The 17516-nt window shown below is 59.0% G+C and overlaps 3 protein-coding genes across 7 annotated transcripts in view; 2 read left to right on the top strand and 1 right to left on the bottom strand.

Moving 5' to 3' along the window:
- THRAP3 (thyroid hormone receptor associated protein 3) overlaps positions 1-6291 on the top strand; it is a 35623-nt gene extending 29332 nt beyond the window's left edge. For 2 of the 4 annotated variants that reach the window (XM_052812054.1, XM_052812055.1), the window contains 4 exons: positions 1749-1933; positions 2542-2734; positions 3398-3547; positions 4724-6291. In XM_052812054.1, coding sequence (XP_052668014.1) covers positions 1749-1933; positions 2542-2734; positions 3398-3547; positions 4724-4945 — 750 coding nt within the window. In that variant the 3' untranslated portion in view covers positions 4946-6291. Of the gene's footprint in view, positions 1-1748; positions 1934-2541; positions 2735-3397; positions 3548-4203; positions 4701-4723 lie in introns of those variants that run through there. The other 2 variants (XM_052812056.1, XM_052812058.1) reach the window with 2 other exon arrangements.
- Positions 6292-6444: 153 nt separating this feature from the next.
- Positions 6445-12492, top strand: SH3D21 (SH3 domain containing 21). Its single transcript, XM_052811687.1, has 13 exons — positions 6445-6631; positions 7662-7734; positions 8920-9028; positions 9149-9203; positions 9328-9428; positions 9498-9596; positions 9756-10101; positions 11210-11251; positions 11402-11513; positions 11665-11726; positions 11841-12105; positions 12221-12284; positions 12361-12492. Exons 1-13 carry the CDS (start codon positions 6445-6447, stop codon positions 12397-12399), a joined length of 1554 nt encoding a protein of 517 aa, XP_052667647.1. The 3' UTR covers positions 12400-12492.
- Positions 12493-13549: 1057 nt separating this feature from the next.
- Positions 13550-16815, bottom strand: EVA1B (eva-1 homolog B). Of its 2 annotated transcripts, none has more exons than XM_052811921.1 (3): positions 16628-16815; positions 14562-14681; positions 13550-14452 (listed from the first exon to the last, which is right to left on the bottom strand). In XM_052811921.1, the coding sequence occupies exons 1-3, from the start codon at positions 16695-16697 to the stop codon at positions 14046-14048; spliced, it is 597 nt and encodes a 198-aa protein (XP_052667881.1). In that variant the 5' UTR covers positions 16698-16815; the 3' UTR covers positions 13550-14045. The 2 variants fall into 2 exon arrangements, with proteins under 2 accessions (XP_052667881.1, XP_052667880.1); XM_052811920.1 differs by having other exon boundaries at positions 14562-14678; positions 16593-16805.
- Positions 16816-17516: the final 701 nt, after the last annotated feature.

Here is a 17516-nt window from a genome sequence, read left to right as displayed (position 1 = left end):
AAATGTTCGGGATTTTAACCTTTGTTTATTCACCTTCATACATATTTACGTTGAACGTTGAAGAGATTTTAAAAAGTCCTGCTGAAACCTTACTTGTTTCATATTTGTTTTCGATTTTTTCCAAACACACTTGTGGCTTGACATGGACGATGGTGAGATGGATTTGATGGGCCTGAACTCTGAGCATCAGCTTGGCAGAGTGTATTATAAACGTGGTTTCCAAACAGCTCGCCAGCCTTCCGTGAAACAGACGTGCCCTCACAAACCCAAATAGGTGTTTGCTGTACCACATAAGGGAGCTGCTGCTGATTTTGTCACTTATCTGTCATCCATCGTGTTGGGAGCAGTTTTATTCTCAGAGTAGAAATTAAAGCTCTTTGCCTGGGGAAAGTAGAAGAGCAAAATACCAAAACAAAACGCCTGCTCTCACTCCTGCGTTATTTGACATATTTATTTAAACAAAAAAGTGTTTAGAAACTCATGTAAGTAAAAAATTTAATAGCTAGAGAATTACTAATCCTTTTGTATTTAATTCAAGACGATTAATATGATGTATGTTGCATATCAAGTCATACAGTTCCCAAGATTAGTATTGTGTAAGTAAAGTAGCAATCGCTGACCACAGCCATGGAGGCTGTATGTTGTTGCTAGCATCATCGTGTACAGGCTTCCCGCAGATGTACTGCTACTCAGTTAAATGTTTGTCAGAACCACAGCCACTGTCAATTTGCTGCTCCTGTATGTGCAGCCAGCAGAATCTCATCCAGGTACCATTGGTCTTAAAGTATACGCAGGTAACACAACTTCTCATTTTCCAGAGCAACTATCTTAATCCATTATTTAAGTAGCAATTTAAATAGAGCTCAAAGCAAGCATTACCAGATATATATTTTTTTTAATTAACAATGTAAAAAAAAAAAAAAAAAAGCTAGTTGTTGAGTGTTTTTCATACAGCTGGTTGGTTTTTGCTTTGTGAAACACCAGGGTCAGCTTGCTAGGATTGTGTGGAGAAACGCATACTTCCGTCTGTGCTGACTTCTTGGCATCTTTCATGTGGTGCCTTCCAGTTGAAGGGGAAGGAGTACTATAGGTGACGTCTGCCACAGAGTAAATCTTCTTGACAGACAGATTAAAGGCTACATATCAGTAGGATGTTGCAATTCTCCCAGATGCACTTGGTTGCTGCATTTCAGTGGCCTCCACCTCTTACCACTTTGATTAGTAATCGCTATCCTAGGTATCTCCAAGCACCAAACCGCTTTTGCTTCTCCTTAAGTTCTGTTTCCAGACCTGGTGATTAAAATTCCTTCTACCCTGCTAGATTATGTCTGTTGTCAGGATAGTGAGCATGCTGCTGTCCATGGGCTGTTAGACATTTTTGACATGCTGGAGTTCTGATACATAATCAGTTGGATTGGATTTCCAAGTTTTTTCTCATCTCTCACTGGCTGTGGTGTACAATAAGTGTCAGCTTCTGTGTTTCTCCCTCCCCTATTACCAGGCTATTTATTCTAATGCTGTTTGAAAGAGGAGAATAAAAGTTAAAAAGCAGTAGGAAAATTGAACTCTGACAAATAAAAACTTATTTTAATAGTGCATTATTTTACATCTTAAAATGGATTATTGATTAATATTCAGATAAACTCCTGTTCTCCAGAAGTCTGTGCAGTCAATAGCAAAGTAATGGTGCTAAACTAGTGCACTGTAAACCTTTGTATTAAACTCTCCCCTCTTCCCTGCATTTGTAGGCTGAAGGGAAATATAAGGACGACCCTGTTGACCTGCGCCTTGATATTGAACGCCGTAAAAAACATAAGGAAAGAGATCTTAAACGTGATAAATCCAGAGAATCGGTGGACTCAAGAGATTCAAGTCACTCAAGGGAAAGATCAACTGAGAAAACGGAGAAAAGTCACAAAGGCTCAAAGAAAAAGTATGTAGGAAACCTAATAGCCATTTCCTTCTGCCTTTCATGTTTCTGCTATTAAGGTTGGAGACGACATCGTGTACATACAGTTGTACACCTTTTGACATAACTGCTCCAGTGGTGTGAATTATTCCTCTGCGTGTCTTCTTGATATCATTATATCTATCTGAAACACTAAATAATTGTTAAAGGTAAATGAGAAGGCTCCATATGTCAGAATGGGTGAGTCACTTTTCCTTCTTGTTCCTGTTGTGTTATGGAGAACAGCCATGTTTAAATGACTGCTTTAATGTTAATTTAATCCTTTTCTATTAGCTTAATTTTTCGTTTGACTAAAACTCTGTAGATGCATGCTTATCTCATAGTAGATGGTGTAAACACCTTAGAAAGAAGCAACAAGTTCTTTCTGGAGAAGTCTTGGGCCCCGGTGTTAGATCTGCGTGTTGTAGCTGATCCTGAGCTCTTATTATGGCTTTTGCTTTTTGTAGTAGGAAAAGGAGAGCATTGCGTTGCTAGGGGAGCGATAAAGAAATTGTTCTGTAGCAAACAAGTCACAAATGAGTTATTAACCCTGTTGGTGTCCCCCTCACCTCCGTTTCCTATCACTGAAACAGGAAACACCGAAGGGTACGTGAGAGGTCCAGATCCAGTTCATCATCTTCGCGGTCCTCTCATTCAGTCAAAGCGGAGGAATATCCTGAGGAGACTGAGGAGAGGGAGGAAAGCGCCACAGGCTTTGACAAGTCCCGACTTGGGACTAAAGAATTCACTGGTCCAAATGAGAGAGGAAGAGCTAGAGGGACCTTTGTAAGTGTTCTCCACCCCCCCTGCCCCAAGTATCAATTCCCAAAGCAGTCAAAAAGTGGCTGTTGTGTATTGCTCTTTCACAGTTAAAGCATACCGTAAAGGAGAAACCCCAAAGACATTGTCTGGTTGTGGATGATGAGCCAGAATATGATCGCTCCAGGTGTGGAGCTCAAACCAGGGTGCTGAGAATATAGTCTGGGCAGTTGGACTCAAGATGCATGGAGCGGAATCAAGCCTGGAAGCTTTTGTGCATTAGTAATTGCTGAGCAACCCCGATGGGCAGCATGATGTGCATCAGTCAGTTTGGGCTACCGAAGTGACTCACCTGGTCATAACCATGCTTATTGCTTGCAATTCTTATGCCTTAGTTACATAGATGCCTTATGTGCATATTGTATTTCTCAGACGCTTTCTCTTGAGTGCTCTGGAGATGCCTCTACATGGTCTTAAACAGCTTTATAGAAACTGTGATGTACCGTGTGATCAGATGAGCTAGAAAACCCTAAAATTTACTGAGCTCTTACTTTAATAATAGGTTAAAGGTGTTCTTGGATAGTTAGAGAAGTGATGTTGTATCTCTTGGATGCCTTGGAAGCTGTCTGGGGGTGGGAGGGCACTGCCACTGCAACCATTTTATTTTTCTTCCATGTTTTGCTGGTGCAGCAGTTCAGAGCAAGAGGGAGAGGATGGGGCAGAGGCAACTTTTCAGGCAACAATAACAGCAACAGTGGTGGCAACAACGACTTCCAGAAGCGAAACAGAGATGAAGAATGGGATCCAGAGTACACACCTAAGAGCAAGAAATACTACTTGGTATGTGTCTTAAGTATTGAAACACATATGTACACTCCAGGTATATCTGGTCTTTCAGAGGTGGAAGCACCAACTGTCATTAAACTATCTAATCCACTGGGTTAAGGCTTCATGTGACACTTCTTCACAAGAAGCTTCTGGCTCATGACTAAAGAGAACTTGTCTCTGTTCATTGTAGAGTGGTTTGCCACTAAGTGAGATCTTAAAAGCCAGTTAAAGAGCACGTGTTTCACACACACGTGGAAAACACAGCCTAAATCTATTAGTCTGTGTTGCAGATGGCCTGCATTTCTTGGTTCTTCTATCCCCATAAAACATCCAGTTTCCTGGATGGGTTAGTACTGTTCGTTTTTCTTTCTGGTGATAGCAGTCTGCCATACTAACAGGCGTTAATCCAAGAGAATTCTGTGTGACTGTGTTCTTTGAAAGAGGGGTAGTTTTAAACAGACACCAACTCATTTTTTCTTTGCCTGATTTGGGGTAGTTGAGATCCCTAATCTTCTCATTAAATAATGCAGTATTTCAGTTCTATACCTCAAAAAAGAAAGCCTTGATTTTTTTTTTTTTTTTAAACTGGATTTTTTTTCCTGATCTGGTTGAAGGCAGAATTGTAACTTTTGGGGGTATTCAGTCTCTACACTGCACTTTACATACAGAAATGGATCAATCTGAGCCCAGTGACATGGTCCATGGCAGCTTGTACCAGCTGCATCTGCCTTAGCTCATGGAAAGCATTCCTGAAAGCAGCATGTGTTATTAAACAACCTGAGTACCAGCAATAAGGACCGAAGCTGCCAAAGTGGTTTGATTGGTAAGAAAATAAAAGGGGAAATGTGTAGAACATCGCGGAGCTGCAGAACCAGTAATGGTACTCCAGGCCTAGACACCCGTCCCCTGGCCACCCCTAAATATTCTGTAGAGAGCTTCCTGGCCTCAAGGACAGGTTGCCATGCACAAAGGGCCTGTGTAGGGATTGTGCATTCCTGCCTTCATCTGCTGATTTTCTTCCCCAAAACAAGCCAGTATTTCTCTTTAGATGGCGGTATTCACTGTGGCACAAACATGGCAGTCTGGTTTGTGCCGCAGGGCTGTGTATCACAAGCCAGAGTTTTCCAGCTTTTATATTGTGAGTAGTCAGTCTGTTTCAACTGATGTTGTTGGCTTCCTCCTGTACAGCACGATGACCGGGAGGGCGAAGGTGCAGACAAGTGGGTGAACAGAGGCCGTGGTCGGGGTGCTTTCCCCCGAGGAAGAGGTCGCTTCATGTTCCGAAAGTCAAGCACCAGCCCCAAGTGGGCTCATGACAAATTCAGTGGAGAAGAAGGAGAAATTGAAGATGACGAAAGCGGAACAGAAAACAGAGAGGAAAAGGACACGTTACAGACGACGGCTGAATAGCCGCAGTGTCTGTGTGTTTCCGAGAGCCCTGGCAGGAGGGAAGGGGTTCAGCACGATGCTAGTGCTGGAGATTGTCAGGGCGATCCTGAAGTGCTGAGCAGAGCCCCAGAGAGGAGCTCTGAAACAATCCCGAAGTTAACTGCATTTCCAGAGTTCAGCCTCCCTAAGTGTGGACTAGAACTGATAAATCATTTATGCTTGGATCCACTTGTGGAGTATATCTTCCCAAAGACTTACCTTCTGGACTGAATAAGGTCAAGTACAGGGTGAGATCCTAGATTTTCTCTCGTCTGTGACCTTATTGAATGGTCGGTTATTTTTTTGGTAACAGGCTTTGAAGACAATGTGGATTTTGGTTTGTGCCCATCTTAACCCGGTAGTTTTGACATTTTTGTTTCTCTTTTATAATTTGAAATAGTAAAGGTCGGGATTAACTCGCCAGTTCAAATTTTTCTCCCCTATTGTGTATTCAATTTTTTAAATTCATACTCTACTTATTTTAGGCCTTTACGTATGTAGTAACATCAATTAAATGATAATTTTGGAAACAATTCTTGGTTCTTATAAATAAGAAAACAATGAAGCATGTGAATAAACATCTAAATGTTAACTTGTTGGGACCAAACTGCTATGATTTTTTAAAAAAAAACAACTTTTTTTTATGTAACAGTTGAGTTTAGGGCCTTTTAAAAATGGTTGTTTTCCTTTTATGTTGAAAGTTAACAAAATTAGCATGGTTTAAAAAGAAAAAAAAAACAAAAATAATTACACCCTACTTTTCACCACTGTTTGTGTACACTGTTAGGCCTGGTGTGTGCTGGAGTCCCAAACTGCTTGTAGGCATTTTGTGTATCCTCTTTGCAGCTGGTTGTGAACTTGAGTGCTCTTTCCAAGGTAACATAGTTTTCTAAGAAACTTCAGAATTCTACTAGGTTAAAAATATAAAAGGAGATGAGAATTTTTCAATATTTTTTATTAATCTTTTTATAAAAACAAAAGGCAAATCCCTCCTGTGCTGGTTAAGGACGGCCGTTATGATGTATTTCTTTTTATCTTCTACTTAAAAATATTCTGAAGAAGTTTGCAAATAGTTCTCTGGCTGAGTCAGTGAGCCTTCTTGGCAGGAGAGGCATGTCCATGCACCGACGCTGAGTGTGCACGTGCTGTAAAGACACCGCTCTCCCTCTCTTCTCCATCTCTGCCTTCCCTTCCCCAGGATTGCTGTGCTGTTTCCCCACACACACCAACTAGAGTTTGGTTTGTTTTGACTTGAACAGTTCCTGTTTAGCAAAGCCCTGAAGTTTGTTTATGCAAATAAAATACAATAAAATAAGTAGTAGGTGTAACTCAGCTTTGTTTTGTGTTCTGAGTCGGGGGCTCCTTCTGTTGCCAGACACTTGCCTTCTGAATTAATTGGTGAGGCTGAAAGAACCAAACGCCTGTGGCCAGCCCTGGTGCGGAGCTGCAGAAGAGTTGCTGCGAAGGGAAGGTTTACACACATGACGGTCCTGGCAGAGAGGTCAGACCAGACAGCCCTCACCAAAGAGGAAGCTCAACCTGGTACCTGTGGGGTTGCCCCCACTGTTAAAAAGCAGCAGTTGCAAGCAGCTGCTCTCGGGATGTCATGCATGAGAGGTTCCCGTTTTATATGGCTTTCCAGGTGGGGAACGCTGCGCTTGGAAGCAAGTAGGAAAATTGCCCTCGGAACACAAGGGCGTGCAGGAGCAGAGTCCTGCAGTTGCCCCTCCAGGAGCTGGCCAGGGGCAAGCAGTGCCACGGTGGAGTTTTATTGAGTGAGTTACTGCAGGTACAAGAACGTGGTATTTGTTTCACCGTTAGCCTGAAGTGATTGAGTTCGTTGCTTTTAGCAACTAACTGCTGGTTTTTAAGCAGCTAATAGACCTTTTAGCCCCTTGGTGTTGGCAGTAATTGCATGGGGGGGGGGTGATGCAGCCACAGGCCACATTCCCCAGCCCTGCTGCTGGGAGGGATTGTGTCACCCAACAGGAAGACCAGCTTCATCCATGCTCTAAAACTGAACTCCTCACTGAAGATCCTGGCTCCAGGCAGCCCGGTTTTATGCCATTAAACCCCAGTGCTTGTCAAGTGCAGGCGAGTAAGCTGGCCATTGCATTTGCTGGTGCCAGGCAGTAAATGCTTTTCCATTGCTGCTGCCTCAAAGGAAGATTGCTCCTTGCTGTCTGACGTCTACAGGGGCTGCTGGCTGTGCAGCCTTCGTGGTGGATTTAGGTGTCTGCTTGCGCTGCAGAGAAGCATTCCTGGCTGGTGTTGGTTAACAGTGTTGGCTAACAGCAGTTGAGACAGTAATGTGGGTTAACGGTTCGTGTTTCCCTTCACGCTTGAATTTGAGCCCTTGAGCCAACTTGAGACAAAGGGTGCCCAGTGTTCCCTGCTCCCCAGCCTGAGCGGCCAAACCCAGGGGAGAGCAGGGAGAGCACGCTTCCCGCTCCCCAGCAGAAACCGCTCCCCCATCAGCCTTCTCTGCCGCCTGGTGCTGATCCTCACACCCCCTCCCTGTGCTGTGGTTCAGCATTGATGTGTCAAATGCATTTGGTCTAAAGGAATATTGGTGCTGTCAGGCTGGGGCCACTACGGACCCTTGTGGCTGCCGCGCTCTGCAGAGCGACTTCGGCGGCATGGCCACACCAGCCCCGTGTGCTTGCGGTTTGTGGGTTTCGGCCCCTCTGTGGTTTAGGTTTCACTTCCCCCTCCAGACCGAAGGTGACAGACACACAGCGAGACCCGGGCGGCTTCGAGCTGTTGTTCAGGTCCGGGTGTGACGCCTGCCTTAGTGCTTCGCTCCCTGGATTGGCAGCCTGCGCCAGCTGTGCCCGTGTCGGCAGATTTTGGTGCAGCTCAGGTAGGGATGCGCCGTGCCCGTGGTGCCGAGAGCTCAGCGCTGGCGCTGGGCACGGCCGTGCCACACCGCGGGCTGCCTCTGGGTACAGTCCTTGGGGCGGGGGGGGCTGGGGCTGCTGCTGGCCCCACGGGAGCTCGGGGGGGCTCTTCTCACCTCGCAGCAAGGCACCTCCCTGGCTGTCTGAGCGAGGCAGGAGTGGTCACAGAGCCATGAATCCCCTCCACGCTCTGCAGTGGCAGCTGGAGGTGGCTGCTTCTGCTAAATCCACCATGTAACAGCGATAGCCCAAGCCAGGCACCAGCTCTTGAGCTGCCGTGAGCACACGTGCCTTCCCCAGCTGGTGGCTGCCGAGCTTGCCGGGTGGGAGAGTTGGGACAAATTCCCTCCAGCTCCTGGCAGTGACGCCGGGGGAGATGGTGAATCGCCCGTAGCGAAGGTGTGAGTGTTGGGAGGGTGCGAGTCAGTGTTCGGGTAGGAGAGAGGCCACAGCAGTGCCTGTGCATCGGATGGGATCATCCCAGAGGAGACCGAGCCCACGCAAGGCGAGTGGGTGCCCCTTTTTTTCCCCGTAACGCTGCGGCTGCAGCTTCAGGTCTCCTGAGATGCCAGTGCCAGGCGACAGCAGCCCTGAACGCCTGGCTTCTGCGTGTCACCGCTGCCGCCCTTCTGCATGAACACCCCTGTGCCGGGGTGCCAGCTCTGCCGGGGGGGGCTGGTCCCGTCAGTCTGGCCATGACCGAGCTCACCCTGCCACGGTCCCGGACAGCCCAGCCCGGGCGATTCCTGCACGGCTGCTTGTGGGGATTTGTCTGTACCCAAGCCTGCTGGCAGCCTCCGGCACAGCCCGGAGGTGCCGGAGGAGGAGGAGGGCAGCCCCGTGGGTTTGTCCCCGGCTCCCGGTCCCTTCCTCTCCCCAGCTCTTTCTTTCCATGCAGCAGTTTTGTGACTTCACTCCGCAGCAGCCCCAGCCCTTGTCACCAAGCTGCTCTGCTGCCGTGGGTCCCCAATCCCACCGCCTGCGTCAGGGGGTGCCAGGACTGGGTGCGGGCACAGGGCAGCCCGGGGGGGGTGTGAGCTGGCATTTGGGGCTCAGCCGCAGCCGGGAACCCCCTCCCCACGCTCACAGGTGCCTGCCCGGACGGCGAGGCCGAGACGCCGCACTGAAGCAGATGCCCAAGCCCTTCCCAGTGCCGGAGGAGAAGGTGAGTGGGGGGTGGCTGGGGGGGACACAGGGCTCTGCAAGCCGGCAGGTGCCTGGGCTTGTCTCTGGCCCCGGGTCGGAGCCGGGACCCTCGTGCCCCAGCGGGTCTCCTGTCCCGCAGACAGAGCCGTGGCCGGCGGCGCAGCGCCTGGCACCCGTCTTGCCGCCAGAGCTGGGTGAGTCACCCATTGCCAGGGCTGTGCCCAGGGTGGGGGGGTCTCCCCTGGGCTCGGGGTGCTGGGGGGGGCCTGGGGAGGAGCCAGACCCCCCCCCGAGCCCCATCCTCCTGTTCCCGCGCAGACCGGGAGCCGCAGCTCTGCCGGGCCCTGTTTGACTACACCCCGGAGCTGCCGGACGAGCTGCCGCTGCGGCGGGGAGATGTTGTCCAGGTCCTCAGCAAGGTGAGGGGGCGCGGGGACGGGGGCAACCCCGAGGCTGGTCCCCGGCGCTGACGCCTGCCCTGCCCGCAGTGGACAGAGGTTGAGGGCTGGTGGGACGGGCAGTGCCGGCACCAGAGAGGGCTCTTCCCCAACAACTTCGTGGAGCTCCTGCCGGCGCCGGTGCCCACGGTGAGTGGGGGCTGCACCGGAGCCACGCTGCCCTGGGGGCTCATGTGGCTGGATCCTGCACCCTGGTGGGCTCCATAGAGCCAAACTCCGGTGTCTGTGGGGCCCCAGCACGGGATGCGCTCCGATGCCCCATCCTCACCCAACCCCACTCTCCCACAGTTGAAGCCGGCGATGCCATCCCGGGACACGGAGTCCGGTGAGTCTGGCCCCAGCGGCCGTCCGGCCCCGGGGGCCTCGGTGTCCCGCCAGGACGGCCGGGCAGCCCCGCGGCCGGGTGCAAGGTGGGTTGGGGCAGCCGGGGGGCCGGCCGTGCCAGGGGGCAGGAGCCCCGTGGGGCACGGGGATGCGGCGTGGACCGGCACCGAGGTGCTCTCTGCTTCAACTTCCTTCCCAGCGAGGAGCCGATTTCCTCCGGCGTCACGTGCGCGGTGTGGGGCTGTGGCAGCCAGGGGAGCCTGGCACGGCATCGCACCACACGGCCGCGTGGGCAGCCCCGCACCAGCAGGTAGGATGGAGCGGCCGTGGCTCTGGGGGTCCCGTGCCTGGGGACCATCCCGGTGGCAGCACCTGCGTGGGGCCATGCTGCTCCGGGGCTGTGTCGGTGCCGCGGGAGCTGCTGAGGAGGAGCAGGGGCTGGTGGGATGCCGGGCAGCTCTGGGCACCATCAACTCTGCGCCGCTGGGAGTGATGGAGCCCCAGGACCCGCAGAGCAGCTCCCTGCACCCTTGGGGCTGGGCACCCTCATCCCCGTCCTCGTCCCTGCAGCCCTCATGGCTGCAGCTGTCTCTTTGGGTGGATAAAACCCATCACAGGCATTTCTGGTGCCCGCGAGGCTGCCGTGGCGAAGGCCGTGCTGGTGGTGGCAGGGTCCAGGCGGCATCAGGGCTGCCAGCCCGCCACAGGGACAGGGTAGACCACCATGAGGACAGGGTGGTCTGTGGGCACATGCCTGTGGCCTGATGCCTCGTATCCCGCTCTGCTGGGGGGGGGGGGCCTGTCCCGGTGGGACCCTGGGGCTCGGCGGCAGAGGGATGCTGCTGTGCCATAGGCGGTGGCGGGATGGCATCCTGCCTGTGCCGCGGTGCTAGCGCTCCGGGGGAGGTTTGCGGCCGCCTGCTCTGCCGTGCACAGAGGAAGCGCCGACCGCAGCGGAGCTGGGTGCGGGGCTGGGTGCAGGGTTGGGTGTGGGGCTGGCAGGAGGGGTGGCTGCCCCCAAACCAGCAGACACGGCCCTAGGCACATGGTGCCAGGGGCAGTGGGGCAGAGCCCGCCATGGGGCTGCTCAGGTCCTGCCAAGCATCGCCGCCGGCCCCGGCAGGCGTGGGAGACTGTGCTGGCGGGAACCGTGGGCCCAGGAGCACTGTGGGACCGTCTCCCACCGGTCCTGCCTGTGGGTGCCTCGTCCCCAGCACCCCCTTGTCCCCCCCCCACAACCCTGAGCCCCCTGGCAGGAGCAGGGTGCAAGGATGTGGGAGTCAGGGATGGAGTGGTCCCTGGAGACCATGTCCTAGCAGGGTGGGGGGGCTGTCCCACCCAGCTGAAGGGTCCCTGGGAGAGGGACCATAACGAGCATCCTTCCCCCAGCGCCTGACGAGCCCCTTTTTGCTCCCCAGCAGCCTGTAAGACAGTGAAGGACGAGGAGGGGGAGCACCCGGGTGAGTCCTGGGCTGAGGGAGGGAGGGGGACGTGCCCTGGACAGGACCCCCATGCCTGGTGCGGGTCCCCGGTGCTGGGGCATGGCTGTGCCGTGCGGTGCTCACTGTGCCGATCCCAGCCCCAGCCCCGGTCCTGCCTCCTCTCCCCAGAGTTGCCAGCACCGGTGAGGATGGAGCCGGCTAAGCTCCCCCCCAGCAAGAGGATGGCTCCTGCTCCCCCCATCCCTGCCAAAGCCAAACTGGCCCCCACTCTGGCGAGCAAGTAAGATGCACGTGGCCGTACCGGGGCGTCTGGGGCTGCCGCGATGCCCCCAATGTCCACACTTGGTCCCCGGAGTGGGTCTGGCGTCTCCCCCATGGGAGGGCCGAGCACGGTCCGGCTGTGCCGCTTTTTACCACTCTGCCGTCCCCAGGCTCGGCGGCCCCCAGCCCTGCGCCTCGGCCGACACGGAACAGGGCAGAGCTGGCGACCCAGGTAGGAGCTGGGTGCCAGCACCGGGCGCTGCGGCCGTCGCGGGGCCGTGCCCTGCGCCAACGCCGGGCACCGACACTCTCTCTTTGGCGGGCGCCGACACTCTCTCTTTGGCAGACGCCGACGGCTTCAACACGGTGCCGGTCACCACGGCCAAGCTGAGCCACCCCACTGCCACACGGCCCCGGGTACCCGGCCAGCGGCCCCCCAGCCTCGCCCTGGGGAGTGCGGGGGGTCCCCACGCGGGGCAGGCGCCCGGTCCGCCACGGAGCACGGAGGTGCCAGCGGCACCGCGGCCGGAGGAGAGGCTGGCCCTGGAGGACCTGAAGGCTGAGGTCCGGACCCTGCACATCCTCGTGGACCTGATGCGAGTCCAGCACCTGTGAGTGGGGACGGGGGTGTTGGGGTGCTGGCGGTGGCGGGGGGGGGTCCCCAGCAGCTCCCGGGCGCTCGCTGCCCGGTGTGGTCCCGGCTGAGCCGTCCCCGTCGTGCTGCAGGCGGGACCTGGAGGACATGCGGCTGGAGATGTGCCAGGAGCGGGCCAAGCGCCAGGCGCTGCAGGTGAGTCCCTGGCGAGGGGCTGCCCCCGTGTCGGGGTCCCCACCGCCCCCCCAACGCTCACAGCCTCTCCCCACAGGCGGAGATTGAGCGGGTGAGGAAGGTGCTGCCCTGCTAGCGGTATTGGGGGCTGCGGTGCCCACCCCTCTGCAGCCCCGGGGGTGGCACGTGGTGCTGCGGGAGCTGTGCCGGTGCTGTGCCATGTGCCCCCCCCCCCCCCAGCCCCATTCTGCACCGATTGGGCACAAACACCCACCCTGCACCCAGGCACTGCTTTCTGCAGCAACAGCCCCTGGGTGGTATAGATATTGTTTAAAATAAACTATATTTTGGGTACGGAGTGCTGCTGGGCTGTGTGGGTGCTGCAGAGGGCAGAGCCCTGGGGCTGCCACGTCCCTGTGGGCTTGGGCAGGGCAGGGCTGGTCCTGCCGGGCACAGGGGGGGTCCCACCATGGCACAGGGGGTCCTGCCCTGGCACAGGGGGTCCCACCAGGGCTGGCTCACTGCAGAGCCCAGGGCAGGAGCCTGCAGTGCTCAGCCCCAGGTGCTGGCAGTGGACATGCCAGCAGTCACAGGCAGGGCTGCAGAATGTGACAACCAGTCCTGGGGGGGGGCCGAGTGCCCCCCCACCTTGTCCCAGGCTGGGATGCAGAGCCAGGGCCCGCAGCAGGACTGGGTCAGCGCCGCCTCCTCCTCCTCCTCCAGCCCCCGCACCGTTTCCCAGCCCAGCCCCAGCCCCGGCACATCCTGGCCTCCAGCCACTGGCGTGGGGCCGGGAGAACATCTGGAAAACATCTGGATCCTGCTGGCGCTGGCGGCGCGGGGGACTGGCCTGGGAAGGAGCTATTTTTATAAAGCCGTCGGGGAGGGGGCTGGGGAGGGGGCAGCAGGGCCCCTGCACCCCATGGGGCTGGGCCGGTGCAGGGAGCGTGGGCAGGATGCGGCCCAGCCCTGCGGGGAGCAGCCCGCGTCCCCGGGGAGCACCCGCCGCCCCGAAAACCCAGCGGGGAAACATCCGCCCCAGCCCCGCTGGGAGGGCGCTGGGTCAGGGCCAGGCGGTGCCGGAAAGGACCCGGCTAATTTTAGTGGGGCCAGTGGGGAGGGAATTGGCCTGGGAAGGCAGCTGTGGCCGGACCCCCCCCCCCCGCCCCAGCACCGCTTCTGTCGGCTGCTGCAGCCGCCCCAGCATGCAGGACCCCCCCCCCTTGGCATGCAGGACCCCCCCTTGGCATGCAGGGCCCCCCTGCCCCGCCACGCTGGGCTCCAGGTAGTGTATAACAGCACCATGTTTTGGGGGGGGGGGGCAGGACCCCATAGCTTACACGGACGTACAGCCTGACCGCGACCCACGGGGATGGGCCTCCCTGCGGTGCCAGCGCCAAGCCGACGGGGCCAGCGCCCATGGCCGAGACCGGCAAGGTCTGCCCTGTCCTCGTCCTTGTCTCGGCAGAGTCCCTGGGCTGCTCGGCCGGTGCCAGCAGTCGTACCAATGGCTCAAAGTGCGTCACAGCCCGCAGCGGCGGGGGCGAGTCTGGTCCTGGGGGGGGGGTTTGCCCGTGGTGCTGGGGTCCGGCTGGCAGCGGTGCAGAGGTGCTCCAGGTCAGCTCCTCCAACCCGGGGGCAGTGAGCAGCCCCCCCCACCCCACCGTCCTCCTGTCCCCAGACCGGGTCCTAGGCAGCTCCCAGGGGTGGCACGGTGTCGGCTGAGCTACCCGCGGCGGGGAGCCAGACACGGTGCCAGGGCATCTGCCCCCGTGCCGGGACTCAGTAGTAGTGGACACGGCCGAGGGTGCCGGTGCCCAGGATGTCGGGCTGCCCGTTGCGCCAGATCTCGCGGATGATGCGCTCGCGCTCCTCCAGCCGCTGCGCCCGCTCCAGCTCCTCCGCCGAGGCGAAGACGTTGACGGCCAGCGCCCCGTCCCCAGGGCCGTGGCTGTCCAGCGGGATCTCGGTCACCGGCAGCAGGGACTCGGATGCCGGACGGTCAACGGTGTCCTCCTCTTCCTCGTCCTCCTCCTCGTCCTCCTCCTCGTCCTCGCTGAAGTCCCTCGGGCGGGGTGGGGGGGGCACGGAGGGCCGGCAGGAGAGGCGCAGCACCAGCAGGCACAGGGTCAGCACCAGCCCGAAGCAGACACCCAGCACAAAGTAGAGCCCGAAGCTCTCGGGGTTGGCTGCGGGGAAAGCAGAGGGGATGAGGGACTGGCCCTTGCCTGCCGCAGGGCCCGCGGTGGCCCGAGGGTCCCCCCGGGACATGTCCCTGCCAGGTCCAGGCTGGCTCACCTCGGATGTGCGCGTATGCGGCCATGCTGTTGCTCAGCAGCTCCATATCCCGCCTGCGGCTCTCCATCTCGTGCCTGGCCCCGCTCAGCGTCTCCCGGGATGGCACGTGCTCGGCATCTGCAGGACACAGGGGCTGAGCAAGGCGCTGCTGGGGGCTGGGGCCTCCCCAGGAGTCCCCCGTCCCTTTTCGGGGCCATGCCTGGCTGCGACCATGCCCCAAGGGCTCCCTGCTGAGCCCCAGCCGGGGCAGGGGCTCACTCCCGGTCTGGGCTGCTCCATCCAGGGCCGAGCCCCACAAGTGCCGAACTGGAGCCGTCCCGCTCCCACCACCCCTCCATCATTCCGGCAGGACCGGGACGGATATGGCTCCTCCAGGACGCTGCGTCAAGCGGCTCTGCGGCACCGGGCCAGGCTTTCCATCCCCTGCCCCGGTCATGGGCACAGGACACGGTGCTGAGCGGGGCCGGGGTCCCAGCACACCCTTGCAAGGCTGCCCGTGCCGGCAGAGCCATGGGGCACGCGGGAGCTGGTGCTGCCTGTGCACATGCATGCACACACGTGTGTGTGTCCCCTCCACGTTGCTCCCAGCCCAGCTCCAGCCTCGGCTGGTGGCCACGGGGCCCCGCGGCACAGGGGCAAGCACCGGGCCATGGTGCAACGGCCGCCAGGTTGGCAGGGCACACCGCTGAGCCGGGGCTGACCCTGCGCTCCCGCCGCAGCCCCGGAGCAGGATGAGCGAAGGGCAGGCGCTGGTCCTTCTGCAAGAGGAAAAGCCGCTCGCGCCTTCTCAGTTGGGCCGGCCACAGCTCCCACGGGAACCTGCCCTGGGAGCTGGGAGGGGATGTGGGCACCCTGTGCCGTCTCCCTCCATGACACCCCGTGGGGACGGGGTGCCTGAGCCCCTGATGGGGTGCAGGGGTAAGCACCCACCTCCTGCCGCCCAGGGACCCGCCTGGCCCCAAGCAGCTGAGCACCAGCCTCGGCAGCCCGTCCCTGCGGCCCCTTGCTGCCCCAGCGATGCTGGTGTGGGGCCGGGTCCCTCTCAGCGGTGGGGTGCCGTGGCCCCCAAGACGTGGGGCTGGGCAGCGGGCAAGGACGGACGGGAGGCGATGCAGTGCCTGGCCCTGGCAGGGGACGAGCTCATTTCCCAGAAACAGCTCCAGGGAGGGAGGAATGAGGAAAGAAATGCAGAAAATGTGACACATCAGCAGAACCGTCCCCGGACAGTCCAGTGCTGCGGGGCTGCTGCACGTCCCGGGGCTGGGCAGCCCCTCGCAGCAGGACACCCCGAAACACCCCCAGGAGGGTCCCGGTGTCCTCCCTTGCGGAGCAGCCCCACCGCCAGCCCCTGCCCCTGCAAGGGGGCCGGCTGGGAGCTGCACAGCCCCGCTGTGGGGCTGGAGGGGCAGAGCCCCGCCATGGGGCTCCAGGGACCCCCGGAGCCCTGCCGGTGGCAGGGCTGCTGGCGAGGGCACCGCAGGGCCGGCCCCAGGGCCACGGGGGGGGCTCAGCACCCGTGGCTGTGGGCCATGGCAGGGTGGAGGTCCGGGGCTGTAGCGGGCACAGGGTGTGAGCGAGCCCGGGGACAGGCGGAGGGAGCTGGGCCCTGGTGGGTGCTGCGTGCTGGGCAGGGGAGCACCGAGTCCCCACCGCCGGAGCCAGGGCTGCCCTGGACCCCCGGGGACACCAGAGCGGGACCACCCCGATACACGGCTGCGCCTGCAGGCACAGCCCCAGAGCGCTCAGCCCCTGCGTCCCCAAGCACCCAGCCCCGCATCCTCAACCGCCGCGTCCCCGAGCTCCGCATCCCCACGCACCGAGCCCCGCGCCCTCAGATCCCGCGTCCCCACGCGCCAACGCCGGAGCATCTCAACCGGGGGACGGGGCAGATCCGTGACCTCCCGCCGCGGCCATCGGGGCTGGGTGGACGTGGGGTGCCGGGGTCCTTTGGGGTGCCCCGTCCGCCCCGCGGTCCCCTGCGGCCCTGAGCGCCCGTGCTGGTGCCCAGGGGCCGGCGGGGCTGGTACTCACCGGGGTGGCGGGTGGCCCCGGAGTGGGGCAGGAAGGCGAGCGGCGGCAGGAGCCCGCTGCACTTTGGCTGGAGAGAGGGAAGAGAGAGAAAGGTCTGTTTAGCATTAACGCCGCAGCAACAGGAAATAGTTTGGAGGCGGCTGGCGGTCAGCGCTCCCCGCCGGAGCCAATGGCAGCCCCGTCCCGACGCCGAGCGAGGCACGGGGCCGGGGTTCGTCCCGCTCCCCCGGGACGCTGGGCTCGGCCCTGCTGCGGAGCCGCCCCGGAGCAGGGAGTGGGGCTGTGGGCCCGCAGCTCCAGACCCCATCCCGGCCGCGACCGGCCCCGTGGGCTCGCGGGGCTGTGCCTCGACCTGGCGAAGCCCCCCCATGTGTTGCACCGTAACCACGCAGGGACGGGTGTGCAGGGGCTCCTGGGGCGGCACCCAGCCCCCAGGGAGGTTTGGGGACAGGCAGGGTCCTGCCCTGCTCCCGGCTGCACCCTGCGGGGACGGAGCAGCCCAGCCCCACGGCGCAGCCCACCCGGCAGCTTGACGGCGGCACGTGCTGCTCCGGCGTGGCAGCGGTGCCGGGCAGAGCCGAGGGCGCGGGCAGGGGTCTCTGCCCCACCTGCATCAGCCCTGGACGCCTTGGGGCCGGACCCCCAGGACACAACACTCTGTGCCCAACGTTTGTCCCCACTGGCCCAGGGATGACGCCGGGCTGGATCGGGAGGGACGGGCTCTGCCGGGGCAGGGGGCTCAGCCCCAGGCAGGGCCTGGCAAGGGGAGCTGGGACCCCCGGGGCAGGACAGGGCTGCGGGTCCCCGTAGGGTCCCTCACAGCTGCTTCGCTGCAAGCCCACCCCTGCTGCACCCTCCCATGCGTGTCCCCGAGCCATCCTGGTCCCAGCCCCCCCATCCCCACGGGGTCGCTGCGCGCCGGGC

The sequence above is a fragment of the Harpia harpyja genome, chromosome 16 (assembly GCF_026419915.1).
Source record: "Harpia harpyja isolate bHarHar1 chromosome 16, bHarHar1 primary haplotype, whole genome shotgun sequence".
In the NCBI taxonomy this organism is placed as follows: Eukaryota; Metazoa; Chordata; class Aves; order Accipitriformes; family Accipitridae; genus Harpia; species Harpia harpyja.
This window is presented reverse-complemented; position numbering and strand designations above follow the sequence as displayed.